The 19,907-nt window shown below is 42.0% G+C and overlaps 1 protein-coding gene across 4 annotated transcripts in view; it reads left to right on the top strand.

The window, feature by feature from the left end:
• The window catches only part of LOC113592331 (ATP citrate lyase a), a 29,889-nt gene extending 10,363 nt beyond the window's left edge, over positions 1 to 19,526 (top strand). For 2 of the 4 annotated variants that reach the window (XM_035526632.2, XM_081708822.1), the window contains 25 exons: positions 4,763 to 4,825; positions 5,167 to 5,357; positions 6,588 to 6,667; positions 7,574 to 7,704; positions 8,744 to 8,862; positions 9,572 to 9,708; positions 10,479 to 10,540; positions 10,716 to 10,833; positions 11,136 to 11,290; positions 12,344 to 12,428; positions 13,437 to 13,587; positions 13,849 to 14,017; positions 14,503 to 14,607; positions 14,780 to 14,976; positions 15,044 to 15,125; positions 15,302 to 15,412; positions 15,523 to 15,650; positions 15,733 to 15,826; positions 16,856 to 17,010; positions 17,104 to 17,254; positions 17,371 to 17,514; positions 17,844 to 17,957; positions 18,057 to 18,139; positions 18,299 to 18,375; positions 18,569 to 19,526. In XM_035526632.2, coding sequence (XP_035382525.1) covers positions 4,763 to 4,825; positions 5,167 to 5,357; positions 6,588 to 6,667; positions 7,574 to 7,704; positions 8,744 to 8,862; positions 9,572 to 9,708; positions 10,479 to 10,540; positions 10,716 to 10,833; positions 11,136 to 11,290; positions 12,344 to 12,428; positions 13,437 to 13,587; positions 13,849 to 14,017; positions 14,503 to 14,607; positions 14,780 to 14,976; positions 15,044 to 15,125; positions 15,302 to 15,412; positions 15,523 to 15,650; positions 15,733 to 15,826; positions 16,856 to 17,010; positions 17,104 to 17,254; positions 17,371 to 17,514; positions 17,844 to 17,957; positions 18,057 to 18,139; positions 18,299 to 18,375; positions 18,569 to 18,663 — 2,997 coding nt within the window. In that variant the 3' untranslated portion in view covers positions 18,664 to 19,526. Of the gene's footprint in view, positions 1 to 4,762; positions 4,826 to 5,166; positions 5,358 to 6,587; positions 6,668 to 7,573; positions 7,705 to 8,743; positions 8,863 to 9,571; positions 9,709 to 10,478; positions 10,541 to 10,715; positions 10,834 to 11,135; positions 11,291 to 12,343; positions 12,429 to 13,436; positions 13,588 to 13,848; positions 14,018 to 14,502; positions 14,608 to 14,779; positions 14,977 to 15,043; positions 15,126 to 15,301; positions 15,413 to 15,522; positions 15,651 to 15,732; positions 15,827 to 16,855; positions 17,011 to 17,103; positions 17,255 to 17,370; positions 17,515 to 17,843; positions 17,958 to 18,056; positions 18,140 to 18,298; positions 18,380 to 18,568 lie in introns of those variants that run through there. The other 2 variants (XM_035526637.2, XM_081708823.1) reach the window with 2 other exon arrangements.
• The last annotated feature ends 381 nt before the right edge of the window (positions 19,527 to 19,907 follow it).

Here is a 19,907-nt window from a genome sequence, read left to right on the forward strand (position 1 = left end):
ATTGTAGCAACAGCAACTGCTTATTAATTGAATTACTGCAAAAGTTGGCAATATTGGTGGAGTGGATGTCAGCCTTGTCTTAGAACTAACAGTCAAGGGAATAATGGACAAAGTACATCTAGCAATTCAGACAGCTCATTGAAAAACGGTAAAGGAACTAGATTTAGGTGGGCAATAGACCAATAAGATTAGTAAGGGCTTTGAGCCCGATATTTTCAAAATGAGGCATTCAGTGGAAGTTGTTGGGTGAATGAACAGTAAATAAGGTGAACTTTGTGTTCATGTGCACTGAAGAAATGGACAGGCATGACAGATCATTCAGTAGTTCTAGGGAGTTGCAGCAGTGATGAGTGGTCAATTGACCGCTGGGCAGTAGAGCAATGATTTAGGCTCCATTTACGAGGGATGCATTCAGGTCTGGGAGTGATTACGGTTCACAAAAGGTAAAGGACACAAGCCGCAGTGCATGTAGCATGGACAAATATCCAAGGTTGACAGTTAAAAAACACTACAGGAGGAAGCCTGTAGTACCTGTCTTTCAGCTGAAGCACTTCAGGAACAGCATGGGAAATTGCCACGTTGAGTAGTGAAAACGCTTCAGAGACGCTAATAATCCCATGACGAATGTCACTGATAAATCCCAGGATGCACATTGCAGCCACTGCAGCTAAAAGCTGATTAGTGAAGCACAGCCACAAACACCCGGACACAGTTAGATAAACCATGTTATCCTACAGATCACTGCCACCAGCAACACAGTTTTAATCAAACCAAATTTATTTATATAGTGTAATGATTCCCATCAGAACAAGTATGAGGCAGAATGAGCGTGCGGGGGGGCAGTTTATTAACAAGGGAAAGAATCACAAAGGACAAAATGAACAGGGGCAAGGGGAAGACCCTGAGTTAGAACCCTTGAACTAGACAAACGAAAAGCACAGGTGACAACAATACAACTAGAGGAATTGAAACAGGACAGAATGAGCATGACTTACCAAAATAACCCGACAACCTAGAGGACAAAACCAAGGCTTAAAATTACTAAAACAATCATGCCTTAAACGGACTCAGGTGAACACAAGAACAGGGAGAACCAAAGCATGGACTGGAATGGCGGGGCAGACGAGGCGCAGTGAAAACGAAACTATGGACTGGAATAAGAGAGTGCAGGAAAGCATGACAACAGGGACGCCAGGAGGGTGGCCATTCATGACACATGGCACTTTTTAAAACAGTTGTCACAAGGCAGCTTTACAAAGGTCCGAGTCCAAGCTCCCAGTGAGCAAGCCAAGGATGACTGGCAAGGAAACTCCCTAGAGGAAGAAACCTTGTGAGGAACCAAGACTCCAAGCCTATCCTCCTCTGGCCAACAATGGACATTACAATGTAACAATATTAGCAATAAGGAGCAGAGTAAGCAGTGAAAGAGAGAAAAATTAAGTAAATAATAATAAAAATGATGAAATAAGCAATCCAATGCCAAGTCTGGTTTTGTGTGTGTTTGATCGTGTGATCCTGCATGAGAATGTCCGTCATGGGTAACAGAAGTAGTTGGCTGGGGTGGAGGTGTGGGGGCTGCATCAGGGCATGGTGGGAGGACCCATGGCAGCTGAGATGGGTTGAGGCTCAGTCATGTCATCAGGGGCAGGTGAACATCAGCAGAAGGAGAGAATAGCTTATTAGGCATGTCCAGTTACAAGGGTGTGTAAATTGGTGAACTATAATGTCCAAAGCTGGACTCTGGCAGTTTTATCTACTCCTTAGGACAAGGAGCGAGTAGAAACTTACTCAGATGAAGTAGGTTAATGCCAGACAGGAAGATGAAAAGGGAAAGCTCCTGTTAGGCTGTTCCAGCATGAATGCAACAGGTAGCATTGCAGCAGGCAGCAACACACAGCAGTGTAGTCATATAAAGTTGTAGTTAGTGAAGCTCAACCAGTATACCACAACAAAGTGAGGCTTGATTCGATAGACAAACCAGGATCCGTCAAAAACGCGAAGACATGAAGATGAAAAATGGAACTCGGAGACTCTGCAACCACACACACCTCTCATCCTTCCTTGTTACCATGTTTGTGTTTTTTTGGAAATTCAAAGAAGATTCTAGGTAACTGCAGTGTACTACTGTAAGAGGTGTAGAGATATTCAAAATTATAGACAGAGTTTCCAGAGAAACAGAACATTTCAAACAGAGGTTTTTTTATCAGCTGTGCAAGCAGTGGTTGGTCCCTCACAGTGAGACATGCACCACAGCAGTGATGCTTGAGATGCTTGGCTACAAGATGAACATCAAGGTGCATCATCTGTGGAGAGGGGGTTGAGGAGAAGTTAGCCAGCAACCTGAGCAGTTAGCCAGCAACCTGAGCTGCAGAAAGGTGTGAAATGAAGGATGCGCATTGCACATTACAAGTACAAGAAGCTGTCCATACCTGATGCCTTGGAGACTGCCAAGCAAAGATTAACAGCTCTCTGGCTGCCCACCTGAAGAGGTATGCAAGAGAATTAGAAACCAGTAGAATAACAGGATGTTCTCCCACTTTCAGTGGCAGGATAACATGAGAACAGACCCACAAAGGTTGGAGACAATAATGGAAAAGCATATGAGAGAAAGGAACATCACAACAACATTGCCCGGTGGCTAAGAGCAGACCACTGCAACCTTACAAAAGAGGGTCCAGTAACCATCACGCTAGCAGACGTCCAAGAAAGAGTCCCAAGTATGAAGAGCTGCACAGCTCCAGGCACTGACATGGTCCATGTCTACTGGCTGAAGAAGCTAAAGACACTCCACGAACACCTAGAAGTGCAAAAGAACCAGCTGCTAATGGATATCCCTGAATTGTTAACGGAAGGCCAGACATTCCTGATACTGAAGGACCTACAAAGAGTGAGACAAGTCCTGAGAAGTCAGCTGAATGGGGAGAACAAGATCCAAGCTATCAACAGCTATCAGGACCGACATTCTTACCAGTCATCAGATATGTCAATGCCTACACTGAAACAACTAAGGTCCAGGAATACACCAGGATAATGGCACCAAGTGATGAATTGCTCAGTAAGCACCTCAGACACCAGAAACCCGAGGAGGATGGAAATGAGGAGGAACAGGAACCATCATGGGAGGATAAAACCCTCCATGGTACGTACCATTGGCAAATAGTGGAAATGGGTGATATGGAGAATTCCTACCAATGGCTGGAAAAGGCTGGACTGAAAGACAGCACAGAGGCACCAATCATGGAAGCATAGAAACAGGCTCTGAATACGAGATCAATAGAGGTTGGGATCTACCACACCAGACAGGAGCCCAGATGCAGGCTGTGCAAAGATGCGCCTGAGAGAATCCAGCACATAACAGCGGGTTGCAAGATGCTAGCAGGCAGAGCATACATGGAACACCATAACCAAGTGGCTAGTATGGAATACAGAAACATCTATGCCGAGTACGGGCAGGACATTCCAAGGTCTAAGTGGGATACACCTCCAAAGGTGATGGAAAATGACAATGCTAAGATTCTGTGGGACTTCCCAGTACAGACAAACGTGGTAATGGCCAACCTACTGGATATAATAGTGGTGGAAAACCACCGAAGAGGGCAATCCTGAGTGATGGCAAGGACCAAGGAACATGAGATGCTTAAGAAATACCAAGGGCTGAAGGCAGAGAGAGAAGATATGGAAGGTGAAGGCAAGAGTGATGCCCATGTTAATAAAAGCACTAGGGGCTGTGACCCCAAACTAGGATACTGACTCCAACAGATGCCAGAACAACATCCGAGATCTCAAACAAGTATTAATTTGCCTGATTACACAAAATGCTGAAACTTGTCTATGAACTGGCCTCAGAAAAAGGGATAGGATGGATCCCGATTAAAAAAAAAATGGATACAGATTAAAAAAAAAATTGTTTTCTTTTCTTTTGTTTTAAAACAGCTGTTTGGCTTTTTAGCGTTGATAACACAATGTATTCTGTGAAACTTAAACTCTTTAAATGAGAAATGTAATTTCTTGTGAGGTAGTTGAGGCTGAAGAGGTATTTAGCTGTTGGGGTACTTTTGGTTGAATGGTTTTAGCCTATATTTATGTTTACATTTATGGCATTTAGCAGATGCTCTTATTTAGAACAACTTACAAAAGTACTTTATCATTTACTCATAGAATACATCCTAGCAAGTAGAGTAGGTTATAGTCCAATGAACTAGAATACTGTAGAAATACAGGGATCAATGCTGATGCCTAGAGTACAAAATACATAAGATCTAACTTGGACAATGGTAAGTGCAATAAACAATAAGTACTAGAGTTTGTTAGACAACGTCAGTGTAATAAACAATACCCTACAATAACTAATAGTTTAGTTAGTCAATATAGGAGCAGGGTCAGTGGTCATTTAAATATTCCACAAATAGATGGGTCTTCAGTCTGCGTTTGAAGACTGCAAGGGACTCTGCTGTCTGGCCAGCAGGCAGAAGTTCATTTTAGTGTTAAACACATGCCCAATCTATCATATTTTCTTGTGTTTCCTTCTGTTCTTTTCTATGTGCATCACTTTGGTTGGTTTTTGTAATTGTAAATGTGCTCTATAAACTTGTGCTTTCTGGTGCCTGAACCATGGCTTTGTTCGAAATGGTCAACTACATACTATTAATACATAGTGCACTCGTTGTATACTGCATACTGCACTCACTATATACAGTATACTGGTGCCTGTAGTAGTATGTAGTAGGCTATTTATAATATATCCCATGTTTTCTTGTTGCAGGTGGGAAAGGCAAAAGGTTTTCTGAAGAACTTCCTCATAGAGCCATTTGTTCCCCACAAACAAGTAAAGAGCTGCATTACTCTCCATAGGGAATTTGGAGTGAGCTTTTAAGAACACAGACTTGATCTTTAACAAAACAGCCTGGTTCTGTTTTAAAATATGCAAACTAGAGCAAAGCTTGTCCCTTCCTATATAGACTTAAGTCACTATAATGCATATTTAGTAAAGCTATGCTGGGGTCACAGCAAGTTGTAAATAATGCAATAATTGCAAATGTTTTCCATTAAATGAGGAGTCAACCATCTTTTTTTACCATTTTAAGAGCTGATTGTGTAATTTCCTGATGTGTGTGTGTGTGTGTGTGTGTGTGTGTGTCTGTGTGCCCATCTGTCCCTGTTACACAGGAGGAGGAGTTTTATGTGTGTATCTACGCGGCACGTGAGGGTGACTACTTGCTGTTCCATCATGAGGGAGGGGTGGATGTGGGTGATGTTGACTCCAAAGCTCAGAAGCTCTTGGTGGGCGTGAATGAGAAGCTTCACCCTGATCCCATCAGGCAGAAACTCCTCAGCCATGCCCCTGCTGCCAAGAAGGAGTAAGTGAGAGTGAAGACCTGACTGACTCAGACTGTGACCCTAGGCATTAGGAAAGAGACAGATGGGACTGAGTGAGGGAAATTGATTCTGTGGTATAAGGGTGAAAAAACTGAAGTCTGATATCAAATGGTAAAAACCAATGTTTCTGTGAAGTCAGATATCAGACATAGCTTTCTGTGCTGTGGAATTTGTTGGTCTAGTGAATAGATAATGAAAAGACATTGAAGATTCACTGTTGTGGTGTGTAAATCTGGGTTTGAAAGGACAAGCAGTAATGACTAAGGGTTTGGATAAGTGGATTGGGGTTTGGGTTAATGGATTGGGGTTTGGGATAATGACTAAGGCAAAATAAAGGGGAACAGTAGGAGGCAGGAGGGAGAGAATTTTATTCTGTATTGGATGACCCCCCTTCTTCCCCAACCCAGTGTTTGATGGGTGTTTCTCTCCTTCTGTAATGGATGACCCTTCTCTCACCCCTAACCCAGTGTTAATGATGAGTGTTTCTCTCTCCCTCCCTCTCTGTATCCTCATTCATCCTTGCATTATTATTACTATCCATTATTAATGGGTTGAATAACACTGGCCAAAATTCATGCCCCCTCCCCTTTTTCTTCATTGCTCCATTTTTTTTCTTTCTTCCTTATTTTTTCATCTTTTTCATTCATCTCTGCACATACCTTTTTCTAATTTGTTATATACTTTAGTAGGTCTGCAAAGTGTTGGATCTCTAATTGCTGAATAAGATGCAATACTTGTGCACTACAAAAGTGAGTGCAGATGTAATTAACCTCAATATGCCAACTTGCAGATCACCTCACAAAATTTCCGGGTTTTATTCCAATTTTTTCTATTAAGACGATTTTTTAAATTCTTTGTTGTCTTTTACCATTCTGCTGTGTGGGCTTGGACCCCGGCAGATTGATTGACCACCTCAGTGACCAATGTAAACGGCCAGTTAGTCAGTGGCATGGGCAGGAAATTGGATCATATCAACACAGTTTTACTTCTCTGAACCTATAGGGGTGAAAGGCTGTTGGGTCTTGGTCAACAGCGAAATCCATACCGTGTTTAAATGGAGGCGAATCAAATTCTCTAAATCAGAGGATGCCACAGTTCATACTTTAAGAACGTATTTGGAGCAGTAGTGTGTGTGTGTGTGTGTGTGTGTGTGTGTGTGTGTGTGTGTGTGTGTGTGTGTGTGTGTGTGTGTGTGTGTGTGTGTTATGCAGCATGCTGAGTAGCTTCTTGATGGGCTTATTTAACCTTTATGAAGATTTGTACTTCACCTACCTGGAAATCAACCCTCTGGGTGAGTAACCAGCTTCATCTCCCTCCAATTGCATCTCCAGCCCCTCTCTGTCTGGGGCCATGTCTCTTGTTGCTATCTTGTTGCCATTGTGTGCCCCCCCCCCCCCTTTTGAGTCTTGGTTCCTCTCAAGGTTTCTTCCTCGTGCTTTAGAGAGTTATTCCTTGCCACTGTCGCCCTTGGCTTGCTCAGTGGGGGCTGGGACTTGGACATTTGTAAAGCTGCTTTGTCAATGACTGTTGTAAAAAGCGCTGTATAAATAAATTTGACTTGTGGCTGTACCTTTTAAGCAAAATTAAAACTTGCTGTTGCTTTGCGTTATACAAACCAAGAGTACATAAACTGTGTTTGTGATGTGTACAGGAACTCTTTTAATGAGTTCCTATTGAAATGAATTAATAAACTTAGATGTCAGTGAACAAACAAAATAAACACAGTATGTTCTACTTCTGAGAGAAATTTTGATTTGTATTGCTAAGAGGGATATTACTGAATTATTTGTGTGTGTGTGTGTGTGTGTGATTTGGCATCAGGTTTTGCTGCATGGCATCTGTTTCCTTCACTACCTTTGATCTTTAAGAACATGTGCATAACCAAATAAGTCTTCATCATCTACGGTTAGGGTTTGCTAGCCCTAGTCTTGATCATCCACGGTTAGGGTTCGCTAGCATTTGTCATCTCTCCTTGTATAGTTCTTAGACATATGCACTCCACACCCAGCATTTATGAACTATGACTCACGTGGAATTATAGGTTGTGTGGGGTTTTTTTAAACAGATTTTGGAATAATTTTGAGGCAGTTTGACTACCTGTCTTAATTTGGACAGTAATGTTTGTATCCATATAAGATGTAGGTGTGAAAAATGCAAAATATTGTAGATTACTGAAAAGGTGAAATGTTTGTGTCAGTGGTGAGTCAGGATGAAGTGTATGTGTTGGACATGGCTGCTAAGATCGACGCTACAGCTGATTACCTGTGTAAGGCCAAGTGGGGTGATGTGGAGTTCCCTCCTCCCTTTGGCAGAGAGGCCTACCCTGAGGTGAGTCTCTCACACTCTCTCTCTCTCACACACACGCACACACACACACGTATGTACGTACGTGTGCACACACCTCCCTGCAAGCAAAAAGCATAAAACTCATAATATAACTAAAGAAAATTGGTTGCCCATCTCTGTAAGGAAATCTGTTTTTTAGATTTAATTAAGTCACACCTCATGTTGGACAAAAACATCACCAGTGGTAGGTTAGTTGCTTTTCTGAATGATTGTTGTGAGGCGCTGAAAGTAGAGTTTGAGTTTCAGTTTACACAAACATGTGCATGCACACTCGCTCTCGCGCATGCACACACACTCGCGCATGCACACACACACTTGTGCACACACGGAAGGCCTTACATGCCCATTGTGATGGATGAAATGAATTGTTAAGTTCACAGAAGCCTTTGATTGGCTGAGCTGTCTGACTGTGCATCTGCCATTTGCTGTTTAAAGGGGGTGGTTAATGGTATGCTTTGTTGTTTATATTTGTAAGTATTCACTTGCTATTTTTAAACCAACAAATTATTATTGTCATCCTTTGTAATCTGCAAAGCACTATTTCAGCTTCAGTTCTGAAACCCCTTTTTGCCACCTTTTGATTGGTTAATTGTTTAAGCCTTTTTGAAAAATGGGACTCTAGTCCTGTGAATGTTTGTGTATTACAGGGTTATGCAGAACATATTGAGTAACAATATCACAGTTGATTTTTAGAACTTGCTGTAGTTGCTGCAATACGTGTAAACATACAACTGTTTGTAAATGTCTCAGGCCTAATTATCATTTCCTGCTTCTTCTCAGAAGAATATAGAGGTGACCTGTGTTATGAGTTTCCTATTTTCAAAAGGAAATTGATCAAAAGTGGAAAAATAGCCACCCTTTCTGTTTCATGTAGTACACTGGTGTGTATATATAAGTGTTTTATGCACTATATACTGGTATATATTGGTTACCAATCAGAAAATGCATTGATCAGCAAATCTGACTTTACTACTAAACTGCCAACTGATGTGTATGAATGTTAATTGCAACATCCCAACAGGAAGCTTACATAGCAGATTTAGATGCCAAGAGTGGAGCTAGTCTGAAACTCACTCTCCTCAACCCTCATGGGCGCATCTGGACCATGGTAGCAGGAGGTGGGGCTTCAGTTGTGTACAGGTACGGAGCTGATCAGTTTCCCTTCCTTTGCCTATTACCCAGCATGTCCTTCAGTAATAAACTGAGTTACTTACACAGCATGAATGTATGTGGTCTCAGTATTGATTGATTCTTCACTCAACAATCTAGCCAAACAGCTGTTTTTTAAAACAAAACAAAACAAATTGATTGTTCACTGAACAAAACAGAATATTGAGTTGCAATGTAACTATCCTTTGTCTCTTGTTTAGTAATAAAAAAAAAACTTTGTACACATGGTGGTTAAGGGTAGGTTATATTTGGTTTGTCTCAGTGCGTTGTGCATTGGTTTCATTGATGATACGGCACCAATATTGCATTGTGTATGACTGCTACTGCTCATTAGCTAGGGGAACTCTGCCATAGCCAACCACGGCCAACAGAGCAGCATGTGGACTAAAGCTGCCATCCTATCTCGATCGATCTGTCGTATGATGGAGCTCGACAGTGTGGCACGGTTAATTAGACCTCTGTGTGCAGCTGTTGGTCCTCACAAGGGAACCTTCTTGGTTGTAAACAAAGTCAGCGCTTTATATTAATGTGTTCCCTTGGGTGCATTGAGAGTTAACTGGCAAGAAAACCATCTGTGGGTGTTGGTGTGGGGATGTGTTTTTGTGAGTGGCAGTGGAATGGGGGAATTTGGATTATTGTGTATTTATTTTAAGTGCGTCCTTATTTTCTCTCTCCATAGTGACACAATCTGTGACCTGGGCGGAGTCAATGATCTGGCCAATTATGGGGAATATTCGGGAGCTCCCAGCGAGCAGCAGACGTATGACTATGCTAAGACCATCCTGTCCCTCATGACCCGAGAGAAACACCCTGATGGTATATTTTCGCTTTCAGCACTGTGTCTTTATGTTGGAGAGAAGTCCAACCTTCAAACGCTGCATGAAAGACATTTACTTGCACAGAATAGCCAACTACATTTGTCTAAGAAAATGGAACTAAGATGTGTAGATGAACTGTAGAAAATGGTTCCTGTATAATCTTGTTTGCCTGCACCCCAGTATTTAACTGACTTAACTACACTATGGAATGTTCTATTTGTGATCACACACACACACACACACACACACACACACACACACACGTTTCATGCCTTAAAACCAACCAACCAAAACATTGCCAGGCTTTCAAAAGCAGACAGTGCTGTTCTTGTTGTGCAGCAGAGATACAGTGATTGCTGGGATGTCTTCCTCTCGTCCTCTCAGTAAATGTTTACTTTAATATCTCAAAGGTGTCCGGGAGTGTCTTGTCAGAGGAAGCTCTCAGACTGGGACTCAGTAGACTGATAAATAATAAATAAATAATAGACTGATAACATTTATCATAAATGGATTGAAATGTTTTGCATGAGCAAATCTACCTTAAATACTTTGACAAATTTTGGACTGTATAATTTTTTGAATCTGGCTAAGTTTAGGTCTAGGAAGACCTAAGACTTCCTATGATATGATTATGTAAACAGTATGGCCCAGTTTCTCTTGTTTAATGAAACTGTCTCAGACTAACAGACTGTTGGCATACTCATGAACTGGTTTATATGGGCCACAAAAGTACATGAAGTGAAGAACTGCTGAATTTCTTTCCTGTAGGTAAGGTGTTGATCATTGGAGGAAGCATTGCTAACTTCACTAATGTAGCTGCTACATTTAAGGTAAGGAGTGCATAGGTGCTTAAACCACACCTCAAATCTGCTAGTGTTACTGAAAGGGTATTTCTTAGTGTATGTCTGTGTACAGCTTAATATGTGAGGATTGGGTTTTTAATTGTGTGTGTAGGATATTTAATGTTCAAATGTGTTGAATATTTCATGTTTCGCATGTGTGTAGGGGATTGTCAGGGCAATCAGAGACTATCAGGTCCCTCTGAAGGAGCATGAGGTCACCATCTTCGTGCGACGGGGTGGCCCAAATTACCAGGAGGGGCTCAGAGTGATGGGAGAAGTGGGTATGTGGGTGTGTGGGTATGTGGGTGTGTGCGCTGTTACAATGAAATTACTGGGCACATTCCTTCCGAGTTTACAATACAAACATTTTACATACAAACATGGATAAGTACCATGGTTATGATCTGTGTGCGTGTGTGTCTGCATGCTCATATCTGTGTGTGCTATTGAGAGGACATGTGTTTGTAATAAAACATCCAGGTGTTTGTAATACAGTATGAAATTATCCAAAAGTGACACATGGGTAACAAATCCAGGCAGTGTTCTTTGAATGTTTGATACTGATGTCTGTGTCTTTGTGTAGGTAAGACCACTGGCATTCCCATCCATGTCTTCGGCACAGAGACCCACATGACTGCCATCGTTGGTATGGCACTAGGCCATCGACCAATCGCCTCTGAGCCACGTGTTGCTGTGCACACTGCCAACTTCCTGCTCAACACCAGTGGCAGCACGTCGGTGCGTGCATGCATGTGCACTTCACTTGAATATTCTTTCTTTAAAAAAGGTTGTTTTTTCCCTTATGGCATCACAGGACCATAAATTAAGGCAAATGTACATTGTGCCCCTCTAGTGTAGTGCAAACTAGGGTTAACCCTAGGATAACTCTGACCCTCTAGGGTAGTACAAAACTTACTGTAAATACACAAATACATGTCTCTTCATTTACGTTTATGGCATTTACAGATGCTCTTATCCAGAGCGACTTATAAAAGTGCTTTGTCATTAACTCATAGAATAAATCCTAGGCGGTACAGTAGGTTAGAGTCCAAGATGCCAATGAACTATCAATCAACAATCAACAGCAATCAACAATATCCTAAAATAGGTACTAGAGTTTGTTCCACAACACAGATGCAGGATCAGTGGTTATTTAAAAATTCCACGAATAGATGGGTCTTCAGTCTGTGTTTGAAGTCTGCAAATGACTCTGCTGTCTGGACAGCCAGAGGAAGTTCATTCCGCCATCCTTAGTATGTTACAAAGGAGAAATCTGCAAGGCCGGGTTAGATTTGAAACATGATTGGACAACCAATTGTCATTCGCAAACGTTCTGCCCAGGCTGCGACCAGCTTCAGATGGTGACACCAGGTAGTTCTTGAAGGAAAATGTGAGGTCATGGTAAGGGCTGGGAGTTCCTGGAATGTACAGAAACTCAGTTTTACCTTATCAAGAGGACACTTCTCTGTAATTCTTCACAGTGCTTTTAATAAGAGTGTCCTTAGGGAGCAATAGTTCTCAGTGCTTTGAAGAGCCAGTGCATTTACTAAGATTGCCTTCAGGGGGGCAGTATTTTTGGAGAATTTCCTGTGATGGGCTTTCATTGAAGTGCATCCTTATTTCAGTTTTAACTCATCCGTTCTTCTTTTTGAGTCTTTCTCGCTGTGTTTCTCTCTCTGTGCGTGTTCATACTGCTTCAGATTAAATTTGTACTTTACAGATGTTTGTTTTGTTTTTTTTCACCATGAAAGCATTTTCATCTATTCATTTTTCTATCCATCTGTTCCTCAGACTCCAGCTTCCAGTAGGAGTGACTCTTTCTCTGATGCGAGAAGTGAAGCAGGAGCACCTCCTGCCAGACCAGGGGCTTCAGCAGGTTAGTCGTCACGCTCACATAACACACCCCCAACCACCCTTAATATAGATACATCCACATGAATTTGAGTCTGAAATAAATCTGGGTTTGTATGCGACCTGCAGGTTGGAGGGAGATATAATAAGTGTTTTATCATCTACACACACACTAAGCAGGTTTTGTTCTACAGATTTTGTTGTGGTCAAAGGAATGGTCAGTATCATGCACTGAAGCCATAAGACTGATGGGACCTGTCTTGGAGCACTCTGATATAGTGCATACTCAAATGAATGCCATCTCTAGGTGTCCATGATACTCTTAATAAAAAATTGTGACTTAAAAGATATTTCAAGCTATCATTCTGTTGCAATCAAGTGAGAAAGCTGGTGCTGGTGTACTAGTACTGGTATATTACGTAGTTTATACTGGTATATTTCCCCTGGAGATAAGAGGGAAAACATATTCATCTCCAGGGGAAATATGTGAGTATTAACTATATTTCCCCTGAAGATGAGTGAGAAAGCACAGTTTATACTCGTATATTTCCCCTGGAGATGAGTCAGATCTACTGTGGCTGGTGAAGGGATCAACAGATCTCATGGGCTGGTTAAAGTAGGGATAGGGTTATGGTTAGGGTTGGACTAGGGTTGGGGTTATCGCTAGACTAGGGTTGGGGTTATCGCTAGACTAGGGTTGGGGTTATCGCTAGACTAGGGTTGGGGTTATCGCTAGACTAGGGTTAAGGTTGCACATGGATGCTTCCATATGAATTGCTCTTTACCATTCCACGCATGTTAAACTATTACAGGAACTAAGGGAGAAACATCTGTGTGTGTGTGTGTGTGTGTTCATTCCTTCCAAAAGCAGCTGTTTGGATTATGCCTGGTTAATCTCAAGTGCAAGACAAACAATCCTGGTTATAAAGTGTAATAAAGCTATATGTACCTTTCTATTCTGAAAATGAGTGTAAATGTGATGCTGTGTTTTCGGCCTGATATATCTGTGATCGTCTGTCGATGATTTGTTCAGTCTCCACAGCAAAAGCCACCACTCTGTTCAACAGACACACGAAGGCCATCGTATGGGGCATGCAAACCCGGGCAGTGCAGGGCATGCTGGACTTCGATTACGTGTGCTCGCGCAACGAACCCTCCGTGACCGCCATGGTCTACCCATTCACGTAAGCCTACAGTTGACCAGTGAGCTCTACCAGAGCAGAGGGTCTCTAGAGGGTTGGTGGTCTGGTGGCAGTACAGTCACACAGCAGGTTACATCCCTTCCTGCCAGCCCAGCCATATGAGGGCGGGGGTGCTGAACAACTCTGCTACACATTATTCATAGCTGGTCAAGTACTTGTGTCCTTATAACCCTTAAAGCTGCAGGTTTGCATGTTTGCATGTCTGATGTCATGGGTAATATGGGTGTGTTTTGCGTGCTGCAGTGGGGACCATAAGCAGAAGTTTTACTGGGGACATAAGGAGATCCTGCTGCCAGTCTACAAGAACATGTCGGACGCCATGAAGAAGCATCCGGAAGTGGATGTGCTCATCAGCTTCGCTTCCCTGCGCTCGGCCTATGACAGCACCATGGAGACGCTGCAGTATGCGCAGGTTTGAGTGCCACAGCACCATAGAAACCACCAAATCTGAGTGCTCATAGGAATCGTAAAATTAGACAGTAGAATCAAAAATATCATGTAGGTGTGCTACAATGGTAAATATTGGAATCCTAGTTTACATTTATCTTTATGGCATTTTAGCTGACGTTTTTATCCAAGGCAACCAACAAGTTGTGTTCAGTCAGAATTGTAATTGAGGGTTAAGGGTCTTGCTCAGGGGCTCAACAGTGGCAACTTGGTGGTGTTGGGACTTGAACTGGCAACCTTCTGATTACTAGTCCAGTACCACTGAGCTACTGCTGTTTGTCTTGTAGTTCTAGATTTTTATATATATATATATATATATATATATATATATATATATATATATATATATATATATATATATATATTTATTTATTTTATTTTATTTTATTTTTTTTAATATAAATTTATATATATAAATATAAATTTATTTATATATGAGTGTATTTTCAGATCCGTACTATTGCAATCATAGCTGAGGGGATTCCTGAAGCACTAACCCGCAAGATCATCAAAACAGCTGATGAGAAGGGCGTCACCATCATCGGGCCTGCCACGGTATCCCACAAACCCACATTACCCATGCAATATAATGCACTGGTTGACTACGTGTGAGTACATGTACATTTTACAGGTTTAAAGCCCAGTTGTTTTAAATTCGGTAATTGGTGGGTGCGCGTGTGTATCCAACTGTTTTTATATCAGTAATGTGTTTTTTGTGTGTGTGGAGGTGGGTGGTATTAAGCCCGGTTGTTTTAAGATCGGTAACACGGGTGGCATGCTGGATAATATCCTGGCGTCTAAGCTGTACCGTCCGGGCAGCGTGGCCTACGTGTCTCGCTCTGGGGGCATGTCCAATGAGCTCAACAACATAATCTCCCGCACTACAGACGGGGTGTATGAGGGTGTGGCCATCGGCGGAGACAGGTTTGTGCAGCCATGACGTATGTGTGCGCATGCATGTGTGCATGCATTCATGCTGTTTGTGCTGCAGGTATCCTGGCTCAGTATTCATGGATCATGTGCTGAGGTATCAGGACACACCAGCAGTGAAGATGATTGTTCTGCTGGGAGAGGTGAGGTTCCTGAACACTTAGCACTGCTCTACATAGTCCTCTGTGCTTCCTCTAGATTGGCACTTATTGCCTCAGGTGGTGCAATATAAAAGGCAGTGAACTGATAACATTCATTCATGCTCTGTCTTTCTGTCTATACTTGATTTTACACTTTTTAATTCTCTCTGTGTTTGCAGATTGGAGGTACAGAGGAGTATAAGATTTGTCAGGGCATTAAGGAAGGCAGGATCAGTAAACCTGTCGTGTGCTGGTGTATTGGTACCTGTGCAACAATGTTCTCCTCTGAGGTAGGTGTGCATGTTCATTACATGGAGCTGTGAACTAATTCAGTAAATAAAATGAAGCTGAGGGATGTTTTAGTCTGTGAGAGACCCACTCTGCCCGGTTCTGTCTGCAGGTGCAGTTTGGCCATGCTGGAGCTTGTGCAAACCAGGCCTCAGAGACTGCTGTTGCCAAGAACAAGGCCCTCGGAGAGGCTGGAGCCTTTGTTCCCAAAAGCTTTGATGAACTGGGAGAGGTTATCAAGTAAGACTGAGTACAAATACTGTGATCAGATAAACTGAGAGCAGATTACTTGGATGCAAATGAATGAAAATGTTTGTTCCAGGTCTGTTTATGATGACCTTGTGAACCGTGGTGTGATTTTGCCGGCTAAGGAAGTTCCACCTCCCGCTGTGCCCATGGATTACTCCTGGGCACGGGTGAGAAAATTAATATCATGTAGTCTCATGCATGTGTTCATGTTTCCTGTAATATATTTTAGATGTTTTATCTTGTCATGACTCTCACTGATATAGGATGCAAAAACAGAGAGATTGTATTGCACAGATTAAAGTAAAACAGTCCAAGGTAAAAAATAAATAAATAAATCCAGTGACTAGGACAATAAAGACAATAACTAGAAACAGTTCACAGATCAAAAGGTCTAAACGTGAGCAACCAGATCAATATAGGTAGCATCAGTGATCAAAGAACAGGTACACAGTCCAGGGCTTAAAGGGAGAAGCTTGAAGTAAGAAAGGAGTGATAGAATGATGAACTGGGAAAAAAACTGCAGAGAATCAGTGGCCTGAATGAACTAGTCCTAGAGTTAGTCCTAGCATCCTATTAAAGGAGCTGCAGGTGTGGTAGGCAGAAAACAAGCTTGCAGGTTAAAAGACCAGTGGAATGTGGGAGGGAGGACAGAGGTGTAGCCATAGGTCTGATGGACAAGGTTATGTATTTGGCCCTTTTGACAATACAAACAAATCTTCCAGAATGTGTTCAGAGTTGTTTTATTGAAGGGCGGTGTACACACATCTCCTCAAACCCTATTCTGATCCTTAACTCATCTGTTTCACTGCGAGTTATACTGTGTATGACTATGTATGTGACGAATAAACCAAACTTGTTGGCTTCCTTTCTTTCTTGTTGCTAGGACCTTGACATCAGGCAATCCTCATTAATGTATTTTTAGATTTTTAATTTTGGATTGTGGTATGAGAAATTGCATGGTCCTCGTGCACCACCGTGGATATGTTTAAAAATGTGTGTCTTTTCAGGGGTAAGTGCATGATGGTATGAAGTTATAGTTCAGACTAGAGTACAGGGTACCAAGAATTTACATTTATGGCATTTGGCAGACGCTCTTATCCAGAGTGACTTCCAAAATCTGGCCGTGGGGCATCTGGATGTTCTGAAACTAGCCGCAGGTCAAGGTAACTTGATTAACACGACCCTCTCCCCCCAAGGAACTTGGTCTGATCCGTAAGCCTGCATCCTTCATGACCAGTATCTGTGATGAGAGAGGCCAGGAGCTCATCTACGCTGGCATGCCCATCACAGAAGTCTTCAAATCGGAGTTGGGGTTGGGCGGAACCCTTGGTCTGCTCTGGTTCCAAAGGAGGTGAGCATGGTTGCGATACCCATAAAACTATAGAATGCTCTGATATTTTGAATACATTGTGTGTGTGTGTGTGTGTGTGTGTGTGTGTGGCAGGCTTCCACGATATGCATGTCAGTTCATAGAGATGTGTTTGATGGTGACAGCAGATCATGGCCCCGCTGTGTCTGGTGCTCATAACACCATTGTGTGTGCTCGTGCCGGCAAAGACCTCATCTCCAGCTTAACATCAGGACTCCTCACAATCGTATGACCTGTTTAAACCTCTCTTACAGCTCAAGGACACTACTGTAGTTCTTGATAGAAGTACACTTTGAAAATTGAGTATGTGTGTACAACTGGTGTGCGTATGTGTGGGTTTAGGGTGATCGGTTCGGTGGCGCTCTTGATGCTGCTGCCAAGCAGTTCAGCAGTGCATTCGACAGTGGCCTGCTGCCCATGGAGTTCGTCAACAAGATGAAGAAAGATGGCAAACTGATTATGGGCATCGGGCATCGGGTCAAATCTGTGAGTGAACAGATGTTTCCAGAGCAGCTGGAATCTCCCTCCCTCACTTTTAAACGTGGATCTTATGCTTGTCAGTCTTGCAGCACAGAGCCCTTGTTGTGCACATTTCTCTTTACTGATGTGCAGTAAAGACAATTTTCCATTTGCGATGGGCTCTTGAGTTATTGTGTGGAATTCTTACATGCTTGATTTATATGTTGCTTAATGCTATATAAAATCTGTGTATGGTTAACACCAAGGTTTAAATGTATTACTCAAAGTACTCACCGTGTTCCAGCCTTGAATATTTGGTTGTTGCACATGCTTTAGTTTGTCCTATTTGTGTTCAGATCAATAACCCTGACATGAGGGTGCAGATCCTGAAGGAATTTGTGACGCAGCACTTCCCTTCCACCCAGCTACTGGACTATGCTCTGGATGTGGAGAAGATCACCACCTCTAAGGTACTGACATGCTCTGGATGTGGAGATCACTACCTTCTAAGCCACTGATGGTGTGATACTGGGGTTCAGCAACAAAATCTCTGTTCCTGTCTCTCCCAGAAACCCAACCTCATTCTGAATGTAGATGGCTTTATTGGTGTGGCCTTCGTTGACCTGCTGAGAGTGTGTGGGGGCTTCACACGGTCAGTATGAGTGTGGGAGAAGACAGTGTTAGGGTTAACTCTAACAATTGGGAATGGTGTTCTGCCACACTATCGTTAGTGTTAACCCCAAGTCAAGTGTGCTGGCTGTTCAGATGCCACAAGGCTCCTGCTGTGTGTGACTCTCTCCTCTCCTTCTAGGGATGAGGCAGATGAGTTTGTGGAGATTGGAGCACTAAATGGGATCTTTGTTTTGGGACGGAGCATGGGCTTTATTGGTGGGTGCGTGTATGTGTGCGTCTGTGTATTTATGTGCACTCATGTCTCATAAAATGAAAGTGAAATCTGCTATTCACTTTGAGGAGAAAGTGATAACCAAATTAATCAGAATAAAGTAAATTCTAAATAATAAATTGTTAAATAACTGTTGTGATGTGGTGTTTTGGTCTCTCCCCCATCATCTCCCCATAGGTCACTATCTGGACCAGAAGCGTCTGAAACAGGGGCTGTACCGCCACCCGTGGGATGACATCTCCTACGTCCTGCCTGAGCACATGTCCATGTAACAATGGAAACGATACCAATCACACTGTCAATGCATTAGTCATCATTGTCTTTCACTTGTGGCCTCTAGGATTAAGTAGATTGGGGTTTCTTGTTTATGTAGTAGTCATATCTGTGAAAGTGCTGTGCTGTCTTAGGCAGGTGGTCAGGAAATACATTGCCTTTAAATTCCTGCAGTGTTGATGCAATATATTGCTATTACTATTGCACAGTTCTTTTATTTTAAAAGAGATCGCAATGGTAGAGAATAGTTAACTTAAAAGTAGTCTGCAATAATTAAGGAAAAAGACAGCTCACATGTTTTTTGTTTTTTTTCCCCACGCCTAAATGGAGGTTAACGCAGATCCTCGGTGCGCCTGTATTGACTTGTACAGCTGTAACATGAGTTCTCATGTTTGAACACTCTTCAGATTATGACTGTCTAGCTTTTGGTATTCCATCTGTAACTAAAAGTTTGTCATTACTACCTAATGCCAAAAATGACTTGCATCTATAATGAGCTTTACATGTTAAAATGAATGGCAAAATTAATATTATGGGGGAAAATAACTATGTAGCTAAATTTTTTTGTAGAACTTTGTTTTCCTTTTAAAAAAATTATGGATCACCATTTTTAAAAGGTCATTTTACCACCCTGTTGTCCCTAACATTTACAAAATATCAATTATCTATTGCTACTGTCAGAATGAAAACATTAACACTTAGGATATGTATGTATGTATGTTTGTTTGTTTGTTTGTTTGTTTGTTTGAATATTGATGTACGATAGGTGATGCCCCTTATAGTTACTTGTACCTTGAGCTGTGAAAAGTCCAAAATGGCAATAAGCTGTGAAGGAAATAAAATGTGTATGATGGAGCATGAATGTTGAAAAAAAGTACCGTTCAGAAAACATTTAAAGCTTATGAAGGTTAAATGGTATCAAAACTGTATGTAGGTAATTATAGATGAGCCACAGTAGTCCTTCATCGGCACACAAAGTGATGCAACATCCTCAGAATGTAAACCCATAGAGTAGCTTACTACATTTACAAAAAATAAATCAATATATAGTATTGGTACATACAGACCAGTGCTAGAAATTTGAGCAATTGTAAATCTTTAGGTGTAGTCTTTCATTATCTTGTGAGTGTACAATTTGAAGGATATAATGGCAGCAGTTGAAAATGGCCTCTCATAACTAGAAACGTCTGATTCTCTGCTCTATTCTTCATGAAGCTTGTACATTACATGTACACCTGTTGGC

This window comes from Electrophorus electricus, unplaced genomic scaffold (assembly GCF_041902795.1).
Source record: "Electrophorus electricus isolate QZ-2024a unplaced genomic scaffold, ASM4190279v1 Scaffold156, whole genome shotgun sequence".
Lineage (NCBI taxonomy): Eukaryota > Metazoa > Chordata > Actinopteri > Gymnotiformes > Gymnotidae > Electrophorus > Electrophorus electricus.